Here is an 11,339-nt window from a genome sequence, read left to right as displayed (position 1 = left end):
CACGTTCCAGCTGCGCGTAGAATGCGTCCTTATCATCATCAGTGCTTCCGGAGTGTGGGCTATGGACGTTGATTATGCTGAAGTTGAAGAACCGGCCTTTGATCCTCAACCTGCACATTCTTTCATTGATCGGGATCACGCGCCTTTGCATATCGCCCATCCCTATGAAAGCTGTTCCCAGCTCGTGTGTGTTGCCGCAGCTCTGGTAGATGGTATGATTACCTCTAAACGTTCGCACCATTGATCCCTTCCAACAAACCTCCTGCAGCGCTGCGATGTCGAATCCACGGTCCTTGAGCACATCGGCGAGTATGCGTGTGCTCCCGATGAAGTTGAGAGATTTGCAGTTCCACGAACCGAGTTTCCAATCGCTAGTCCCTTTTCGTCGCAGTGGTCTTCGCCGATGGTTCCGGTCCGTACTCTCTTGTTGATTGTTCGTTGCGTGAGTTTTTTTTTTGGCTGGCTTGCAGGGCCTGACACCAAACCCCCTAAATTGTTGTGCTGTGTTGTGCTGATCGGTCGACTATTATTTTGCTCTTCAGTCTGACTTGTATTTTTTGTTGATTTTGTAATTTGAAATCGCAAAAAAGCGATTTTAGTTGAAACTCGTGATTTCCATATCACAACACCTCTATCTGGCCGCCGTATCGTGTGAAAACTAGAAAATACAGTAGCTTCAAGATCGCTATGGATTGCAAAAAGTGCCACCATGCCGTCCTAACGAAAGAACAGCCTCACATCTATTGTAATGGAACGTGCGCCGAAGTTTACCACGCTACTTGTGTTGGGTTGAACAAAGAACAACTTGCTGCTGTGTCACCGCCGTACAGAAACAGCTTTTGGTTGTGTGATGATTGTTTTACTGAGTTTGTACAGTGGAGGAATGAGAAAAAGGAGAGAAACGTATCAACCGCAAACGTTCAAAAATCTGTGGGTCCGAAATGCGTACTTCATGATGACATTATTGAGCTCAAGGCAAAAGTTGATTCAATAATGTCTATGCTCTCTTCGAATGGAGAATGCAACTTGGATACTGTTATGAAACACTCTACTCCAAATCAAATCGTTTGTAGTGATCCGTTTACATCTGGTTCATCAGATCAAACAGCTCTGGATGATTCTGCGAGAGTATCAAATAGTGCTAATGATAGTTTCGCATTGTTGCTTACAAATATCGACAGCAGTGTCTCTGAAGACGACGTTCAAGTGATGGTATCTAGATGTCTGGGTGCCTGTGATACTGAATGCAAAAGTATTAGGAAATTAGTACCGCGATGGGTCGATACCAGCTCTCTAGATTATATCTCATTCAAAATTGTATTGAATCGGAAATGGAAATCAAAGGCTATGATGCCGTCTACGTGGCCAAGAAATGTTAAATCTCGTGAGTTTAGGCAGAGACAATGTACCTGGAAACCAGATGATAGATAATTTGCTATATTTTTGTATCGATCACTTATATTGTTGTTTTTCTTATTATATTTAATGGAAAGCTAGCGTCTAATTTTATGTTGTGTTTTGAAGTTGTGAGTAATTTTAACTGTTTAGTGATGTTAGATACTGCCAGTGCAAAATTTGTGAAGTTTATTTTTTTTTAGAATTAGAATTATTCAATTAGACTAATACTAGTCCGTTGAATTAAGAAATAATAAAGAAAGAATAAAGAAAGAAATTTCCGGAGGACCATTCCTCCTTATTTCCGGTGGACCATGGTGAACAGTTTCACTTAGAGTCTCCCGCTGGCACTCGGACGATGATCAGCCGCCCCTAACATGGAGAACAGACGCTGTTGTGAGCCAATACTGACATGGAGAACAGACGCTCAATAAGATTTGCACCTCCGGAGAGGAGCAAACCCCCCCTTCCCTGTCAGCATACGACCATAGTTCCCACCGGGGTTGGTTACCCGATCTTCCCTAAGGTTGCTCGTACCCCGGCCAGCACCGCGGGGAGGTAGGGATAGGAGTTGCTGGGTAAGAGGCTAAGGACCGCGAGATGGGGTCTATTTTATTCCTTTAGGTACGCGAAGTACCAATGCTACGCTTTACCCAGCATTTGCCGTGCCAACATCATTTATGTATAATATGAAAATAAGCGGGCCCAATACGCTTCCTTGAGGGACTCCTACATCAATCCATTTATACTCCGATTCCTGCCCTTCAAATAGAGTGGCATGTGATCTCAAAGACAAATAACTTTTGAACCACTCAATGATTTTTTCACAAATACCTATCATCTTATTCAGCACCCCGATTAACTTTTCTCTGTCAATAGCTTCAAACGCTCTTTTTAAATCCAAAAATATAGCAATGATCACTTTTTTCTCTTCTAGAGCATTTTTCCACTTTAACAATAACAAATTTAACGCAGTTTCACATGAATGTTGTTTCCGAAACAGTGGCGTAGCCACGGGGGTGGTTTTGGACATAAACCCTCCCAGAGACAAATTTTTTGGAAGAAACTTTTTTTTGGAATTTTTTTTCGGAACCTACCCAAACCAATTTACTGGCTACGCCACTATTCCGAAATCCCGATTGTTCGTCCAATAAAATGTTATATCTATGCATAAAATCTACCAGCTCTTCTTTAACGATCTCTAAAACCTTCTCATACAATGTTAACATATTTACAGGCCGTCTATCTTCTATCTTCCTGGAATTGGGAGCTTTTGGAAGCGGTATCACCAAACACCATTCAGCCTGAAGGAAATTCTCCTCTATGGGGACATGCTTATCAGAGTAAGAAATTCATATTTTATAGATTCAAAAGAGTTAATCATTACCGAAGTATTGATGTTATTATTTCCTCCACAATTCTCCAATTCCATTAACATTTTTCATAAGGTTCAAATTACTGTCATCCAGTCATTGACGAGAAAGACAGTCACGTGCTCGTACCACCCCCAGCAATAAAACCACCCACCGAGGAGAAAAAGCTGGATGGGGGAAGTATTTTTGTTTCAAAACTACATCATCCAATAGCGAGGACATAATTACATATATCCGGTGGATGCTTCATTTGGTTTAGTTGGTTTAGTTTTCAAAAAACTGCCTTTTGCAACATTTTTTACCAAGAGGGGAAATCGACGATTTACTCTCGCGCTCTCTCAAATTTAAGCCTTATATGGGGCACATACTTGTGGTATTCGTACCATGGTCAAGGCGACAAGAAAATAATTTCAAGGCTATCTTTAATGAAGACAATAATTGGTATGGCACTCATTTCAAATTGTTGTACCATGGTATGAATACCACAAGTGTGTCCCCCATATTAATCGCAACGCATGGACATAATTATTCCTTTTCCTCTGATACCTTTTCCAATCCGATCGATTTTTGGATCTGCTATTAATATTTAATGGGCTTGGTCTCTTTGCCTCTTCACCGACAACAGAGAACTCGTATACTATGGGATTCTTTCTGGAATAACAATTTCTTTCTCTTCCAAACAGCATGGTGAAGAGAACTATTCTCTAATTAGCTACCTCATATGTATTATTATACTCAAAATAATCTCACAATCTTAAACGAAGTTCAGAATGTAGACGAACTTTAGAATAGTCATTTTTGATGTAACTGGCATCGGTGCGACGTACCTACCACTTATCAAAATTCTGACCATGCGACAGATATCTTATCTGATGGTAATTCAAACACTGTTAATGCCTCATTGTTACTAAACAAAAGATCAATCATGGTGCTAGTTCTGTCATTTATTCTAGTTGATACGAAGGTACGAAGAGGCTGCACAGCACTAAACTAAGGGGCCGTACACTAATTACGTAAGCATTTTTTTGGGGTTTTCAACCATGTAAGATTTTTTCCATACAAATCATTTTGTATCTATATGGAACGTAAGAAAATGGCAGAAAACCCCCTTCCTCCCCTATAAGTGCTTACGTAATTAGTGTACGACCTCTAAGTGACGGATGTTGTTAAGGGCCGAAAACCCTTAACAACGTCATGTCATTCACGTGTCTCCTCTCCTTTATTCAGAAAGTTCCCTCTCATATTTATATTTTTAATTAGAGGGAATTAAAAATTTGCGCGAGATTTAAGAAACTCGCAGTTTTTATATCCGAAAAACAGTGTAAACGAATTTTGTAGCTGTCCTGTTAGAAGCACAACATGGCTCATTATCGATGGTCAGACTGTTTTCTTTTAAGCTTGGCTGCAAAGATTCGTAGATGCGAAAAGCTCGAGCTTTTCACATTGATACCAAAGACTATTTAGTAGAAGATATCGGAGTCCATCTATGTTTTGGAATAAGTTTTATTTATGTGTTATGCGATGAATCACGAAACATTGGTTATGGGAACAGTTTTGAACAATAGATTTTTTTAGGTTTTCTAATGGAAAAACGCTGATGGCTTTTTTTTATTCAATCAGTTTCTAACGGATAGATTCTCTGTAACGTTGTGATTTGTTTATTGAATTTGAGCTCAAAATAAAATATTGATAATTTTTTACGAGCTAGTGAAAAAAAGCTGAATTGTTAAGTGAAAAATGCGTTTTGTGTTGACAAGTGATCCGTTCCGAAATCAAATTATTATGTGTTGACTTAAAATAAATAAATGATGGCTTCTTTCGAATTGAAATGCATAGTTTCCCGCAGTTTTAATCCCACGCAAAGACACACTACGCCAGCAAAAGGCTCATGTATGTATCACGTAGAATGTACCAGAAGGTGTGAATCTAATGATTAATTAATATTAAGCGGCTTAGGGGAAAATGTTACAAAGTTAAAAGACTTCACTTTTCCATTTCCTTCCAATAGTGAAGTCTTTAAACTTCGTTGGTGATAATCTAAGTATTCGGTGATGGGGAATATTAGCGTGTGCGACAACTCTGCGCTTGTATGTAGCTGCTAGATACTGCGTAACTTTGCGTAACGCTGCGCCTAAAGCGCAACTTCAACTTTGGTTCGAAAAGCGTGTGCTTTTACAAAGCTCCATTCAATTGTTTGACAATGAGATCGACGAAAATAGGGCAATCCGAAATTTAATGACACCAAGGTTGGAATGATTTTGTCCGATTGATTACAATCAAATACAAAACATAAATTAAATATTTCAAAGGAATTTCGCTTTTTATTTATTTGAACTTACAAATATGTGCTAAGATTTTGTAAACAAATTAAAATCTGCTGGTTGGAAGTGATTTAAAAAATGACTTCAAAGCATCAAATGAATTTATAATAGACACAATGTTTTTAAAGTTTTAGTAAGCTTTTTGTTGTTAGCATCACACCAAAACCAAAATGCTGCAATTTTATTTGAATAAAAAAAAAATTTAAATGCTTTTATTTCACTCAAAATTCCAAAGAATTATCTTGAATAAATTGAAAGTGTTATCATTTGTAACCGGTAGTCTGACTCACAAGAATAAAATGTTTATTTTTAACGTCTATAACGTCCAATGGAACTGACCTTTCTCAAAATGCCCTAAGTAATTTGTGTACAAACTCTAATTAAAAAGAATTGAAATGGTTTCGTTCAAGTAATTCAATTATCAAGTGCAGATCACGGCAACAGCGCTGGAAGTGTGCATACCTCGTCGGATGAGCTTGCACAAGTTGTGGGATGAACCTGAACAGATAACCCGGCTAGCAAGCAACCACCCACGGAGCGATGGATTCAGTGTGAATGTGCGATGAAATCAGTGAAAAGAACATTCCGACAGTTTGTTAAGTTGTGCAATTTCCAACTCTTTTTACTTCTTAGTGCCGTGCCGACAGTTTGAGCCGCATCAGAAAGGCGAAGACGACGACCGACCGACCAACGAAGGTTGTTCCCGGGAGACGCACTGCAAGTTACACTTTCCGACCGTAAAGCAAATTGCTGGTGGCACGTGTGGTGTGCCGGATGGGTACCAGGTGTAGGGGTCCAACACCCGCTACAGTCATCCCGCAGATATGAATCCCCATTCATTCGAGACATGCAGATAAGCAAAATTATTCCCTTCAATCAATTTAATCGTTAGAATACTTTGATTGGATTATTAACCACGCTCTTGGCAAATAATGCGTGATTTCTTAGTACAGTAACTGTTCTTCGAGGCGATTTTTTCATTTAAATGCCACGTGGTCGTAAAAAAACCTCTTTGGTTATAAAATAAGCATTTCATAGATAAAATAGTTGCGGTGGTGCTCCTATAAATATAATTGCGAGTCTCTTTTTAAAAACAATGTGATTTGCAACTGTAAGAACTGTATAGTCAGAATAGTCCTTGGTGTTAGTTTTAACGTTTTAATAAGTTAGTGACACATGTTTAAATAAGATAGTGTTCGTTCATATGGATCTTAGCTGATTCCCGTGTGGACGTTGACTGTACATCGTTTTATTCAGTTTGAGAAAAAAAAGGAGCATAAAATCGAGATACTAAATTTCACACAGTTTTCCAGCGAATACCTTGGTAAAAAGAAATCCACTCAAAGAAAAGCATAGTGGAGTTGAGAGTGTGTTTCACGGCAAGCCAGATTGCATTCGAACTTTGTTTGGTCAGTCGGTCTGAGGGGGGAAATTGTACTCGAGTGTACAATTTCTTATTTTGTCTGTGTCATTTGCCTCTATTTTTGCGACACCAGCCCGATGAATTGGAAACCATTCAGAAACAGGACACAAAAACTGTAAGATACGTTTTGAGGGAAAATTTAAATTGGATTTTTATATTTGAATCTAAATAATGTTCAATTGCACAGCAATCGCATAAAGTTGTAATGTAATAAAATACCATTCCTTTATAAGTACCAACAAAGAAACATGAAACAAACAATCTAGAAGCATGAACATTAAAAAAGTTATAAATCAAAAAATCAAATCAAAATCTGATACAGTAAGAGAATATTGCGAAACGGAAATGAGTTCTAAGTAGTGAAATGTGTACAGTAACAAATAAGTAGTTGAAAGTGAAAAATGAGAAGTGAGAAGTGAGTTGTGAGAAGTGAGATGTGATAGTTGTGACGTGATAGGGAAGATCCATTAATTACGTAACGCAATAAATGGGAATTTTCAACCCCCCGTCCCCCTATGTCACACTTTTTGTATGAAACATCTAAAAATTTTGTATGGGTTGTCACACTTCGCTCAACCCCCTCCCTCTCTAAGCGTTACGTAATTTGTGGACGCTCCCTAAGCAGGATGTGAGTAGTGAGATAAACAGAAGCAAGGACTGAGCAGAGAGAGAGATGATAATTGGGAACTGAGAAGCGTGATGTTGAGTAGTAAGTGGAGAGTTATAAGACAGGAAGAAGAAGAAAGATAGAAGACATAAGAAGAAACAAAAAATAAGGGAAGAGAAAGAATCTTATTTCTTCTCTTTCTTCGATCCTCATTTCTCACTTCTTCTAAAAATCAAAAAATCTAAAAATCTAAAAATCTAAAAATCTAAAAATTTAAAAATCTAAAAATCTAAAAATCTGAAAATCTAAAAATCTTAAATTCTAAGAATCTAAAAATCTAAAAACCTAAAAATCTAAAAATCCAAAAATCTAAAAATCTAAAAATCTAAAAATCTAAAAATCTAAAAATCTAAAAATCTAAAAATCCAAAAATCTAAAAATCTAAAATCTAAAACCTAAAAATCCAAAAATCTAAAAATCCAAAAATCAAAAAACCTAAAAATCTAAAAATCTAAAAATCTAAAAATCTAAAAATCCAAAAATCTAAAAATCTAAAGATCTAAAAGTAAAAATCTAAAATCTAAAATCTAAAAATCTAAAAAATCTAAAAATCTAAAAATCTAAAATCTAAAAATCTAAAATCTAAAAAATCTAAAAATCTAAAATCTAAAAATCTAAAAATCTAAAAATCTAAAAATCTGAAAATCTAGAATCTAAAATCTTAAATCTAAAATCTAAAATCTAAAATCTTAAATCTAAAATCTAAAATCTAAAATCTAAAAATCAAAAATCTAAAATCTAAGGATCTAAAAATCTAAAAATCTAAAAATCTAAAAATCTAAAAATCTAAAAATCTAAAAATCTAAAAATCTAAAAATCTAAAAATCTAAAAATCTAAAAATCCGAAAATCTAAAAGTCCAAAAATTCAAAAATCTAAAAATCTAAAAATCATAGAATCATAAAATCTTAAAATCTAAAAATCTTAAAATCTAAAAATCTAAAAATCTAAAAATCTTAAAATCTAAAAATCTAAAAATCTAAAAATCTAAAAATCTAAAAATCTAAAAATCCAAAAATCTAAAAATCTAAAAATCTAAAAATCTGAAGATCTTAAAATCTAAAAATCTAAAAATCTAAAAATCTAAAAATCCAAAAATCATAAAATTTAAAATCTAAAAATTCTACAAATCTAAATATCTAAAAATCTAAAATCTAAAAATCTAAAAATTTAAAATCTCAACATCTAAAAATCTAAAAATCTAAAAATCAAAAAATCTAAAAATCTAAAAATCTAAAAATCTAAAAATCTAAAAATCTAAAAAATCTAAAATCTTAAATATTGAAAATCTAAAAATCCAAAGATCTAAAAATTTGAAAACCTAAAAATCTAAAAATCTAAAAATCTAAAAATCTAAAAATCTAAAAATCTAAAATCTAAAAATCTTAAAATATCTAAAAATCTAAAAATCTAAAATCTAAAAATCTAAAAATCTAAAAATCTAAAAATCTAAAAATCTAAAAATCTAAAAATCTAAAAATCTAAAAATCTAAAAATCTAAAAATCTAAAAATCTAAAAATCTAAAAATCTAAAAATCTAAAAATTTAAAAATCTAAAAATCTAAAAATCTAAAAATCTAAAAATCTAAAAATCTAAAAATTTTTTTTTTGTGGTTTAAAATTCAGTTTATTTTGTCAAATTCATGTTAGTTTTTATAATGTTGTTTCGAATTCAAAAATCTACAGTTAGTTCAAACTCTAAAGCGTTTACATCAATTCTTCCATTACAAAGATTAACGTAGCAGATGTAATTAATTAGAAGTTTTAGAATTTGTACACGAGGTGCTTTTCGTATGCCTGGCAAAGCGGGCTTCGCGAGGTCTTCAAACGAAAGTCGTCTCCATCCATCCGTTACTTCCGCCAGCTTCTGCTGCAGGACCGTCCATGCCGGGCCGACACGAGCACAGGAAGAAAACTTGTGTTGAAGTGTTTCGGGGTAGCCACAGTGCTGGCAGTTCTCGTCAGCTGCTAATTGCATCACGTGTAGCAGTTTACGGTGCTCAATTTTCCCTTTCACGAAAAGATAGAGTTGTGTACGTTGTGCTGATGATAGCTCTTTCATGCGTATATTGCGCCACGCGCGTGGCCAGTCAACTGCCGGACTGTTGCGTTCCACCTTTGGTAGCTCAGTTTGCAGTACGAAATGCTGGTGGATTTGATCGGCGGAGGGGTTTTGTAAGATTTGGCGAGGAATGTGGGATAAGTTTGAAAGGATTGATTTGATGTCGGGATTTGCGTGGAGAATAAAGGATTTATAGTGAGGAATGGAATCGATCTCTGTTATGTGTCTATTTATTGCAAGACTCTTTGCTTTCAGTGCTGGGACTTGTAAGCCTTAGCCACCGTGGTCCTTCTTCCGAACAAGTTGCATAATGGGAACGCGGGCGACTATTCCTCTCCATAGGAAAGATCCCATCGTCGATGTGATTTTTGCTGTATGCACGCCAAGCGGAGGCAGCACTGAAGAGAGGTACCACAATTTCGACGTGCCGAACGTATTCAGCGTGATTACCTTCTGGTGCAGTGTAAGCTTACGCAAAGATTGTAGCCACATTTGTTGCGCAAACTTTCCCACCATCGCGTTCCAATTCATCGATGTCATCAAGCGTATTGAGTTTGCGAAGGAAATACCCAAAATTTTGACTACATGAGTAGTTTGTAGCCACTGGGTTTCAAACATATTCCCTTCGCAAAACCCAACATTTACCGCAACTGTTTTGCGCAAATTCAGTCTCGCGCCGGCGGCAAGACCAAAACGACGAAAAACTTCCTCATCGCCTCGATCTGCCACGGTGACGTTACGATGACGCTGATGTCGTCGGCGTAGGCAACGAGCAGATCATCCCCACACACTTGCTCAAGCCTACACACCAGTGGATGGAGATAGAGCACGAACAGATGCATGGACAACGGGTCGCCTTGCCGCACCGACCGTGTGATCTCAAACGATCGAGAGAGGTGCCCATTGATAAGCAGCCGGGATGTGGACCGACTGGCTATGTTCGAGACAAAAGAGATGAGTTCCTCGTTGAACCCGAGCGACCGCATGGTTTCGAAAAGGAACGAGTGCCGCACCCGATCGAAGGCGTTCTCCAGATCGAAGCTGATGAGCTTACCAGCGCGACGGTGATGACGGAGACTGGCGATCCGATCTTTCAAAGCGAGAGTGGCCTGGAAGATGTTTCGCTCTGCGTTTGAGCATTTCTGTCCGTTGCTAAGGACGCGGTGGGCCTGCATAACGCGTTCCATCCTGTTTTTCAGGATGCGGGAGAGCAATTTATAATCGCTGTTGAGCAGCGATATGGGCCGGTATGCTCGCGCTGTGTTGTCGCCTTCCTTCTTCTTCACTAACACGATGACGCCCTCCACGAAGGCATGAGGGAGATTTCCGTTGAGTGCTTCATTCATAAGCATGTTCAACACACGGTGGATGACATCGAACATCCGGAGATAAAATTATCGTGGGATCCCGTCGGCCCCGGGGGGTCGTTTGGGGGCGCTCGCCCTGATGGCAGACAGAATTTCTGCTGTTTGTATCTCCTCCATGCACGCTTCGTTCAGTGGGTCGTCCGGTGGGATAACGTGTTCCCAAGCAAAATCGTCCCCGTCGTTGGCATTGCCGTCGTTTTCTGCTGTTTCTTCTGAGTACAGGCTCGAGAAAAACCAAACAGATTTGCCTCGATCGCTTGAGGCTCGACGATGATTTCGTCTTCTCCCGTCTGTAGCTGCGAGATCGTTGTTTTCTTCCGTCGTCTTTCCCCCAGCTGGAAGATCGACATTGGCTCGCCGGCCACGTGCGTCTCGTTGATGCGCATAAACATGTGGGAGAAATTACGCTGCAGTGCCAACATTTCCCCTTTCAGCCGGTTGATGGTGGTGATCATTTGTGGCTGCTGATAATAGCCGTCGTACGCTAGCCGTAGTTGCGCATAGAGGTGCTGATGCGTATCGTGGAACTCCTCGTAGACGACACGAGATTTCCACTTGAAAAAAGATTTGATTTTTGGCTTAGCGTACGACAGCCACCATTGCATACACGACGCGTAGTTTCTGCGCTGACGAGTCCAATATTGCCACTTATACTGAAACTCGGCAACGTTTTCTTCGGTAAGAAGATGCGGTCGAAGGGCCCAGAAACCGCGCCCGGGCTCGTGTCCCAGT

At 37.9% G+C, this 11,339-nt stretch overlaps 1 protein-coding gene across 1 annotated transcript; it reads left to right on the top strand.

Annotated features, from left to right (window-relative positions):
• The first annotated feature begins 500 nt into the window (after window positions 1-500).
• On the top strand, window positions 501-1,440 carry LOC134225853 (uncharacterized). Its single transcript, XM_062706263.1, has one exon. It carries the CDS (start codon window positions 688-690, stop codon window positions 1,429-1,431), a length of 744 nt encoding a protein of 247 aa, XP_062562247.1. The 5' UTR covers window positions 501-687; the 3' UTR covers window positions 1,432-1,440.
• The last annotated feature ends 9,899 nt before the right edge of the window (window positions 1,441-11,339 follow it).

Source organism: Armigeres subalbatus, chromosome 3 (genome assembly GCF_024139115.2).
Source record: "Armigeres subalbatus isolate Guangzhou_Male chromosome 3, GZ_Asu_2, whole genome shotgun sequence".
In the NCBI taxonomy this organism is placed as follows: domain Eukaryota; kingdom Metazoa; phylum Arthropoda; class Insecta; order Diptera; family Culicidae; genus Armigeres; species Armigeres subalbatus.
The sequence above is the reverse complement of the archived record's forward strand: the minus strand, read 5'-3'. Positions and strand labels throughout refer to the sequence as shown.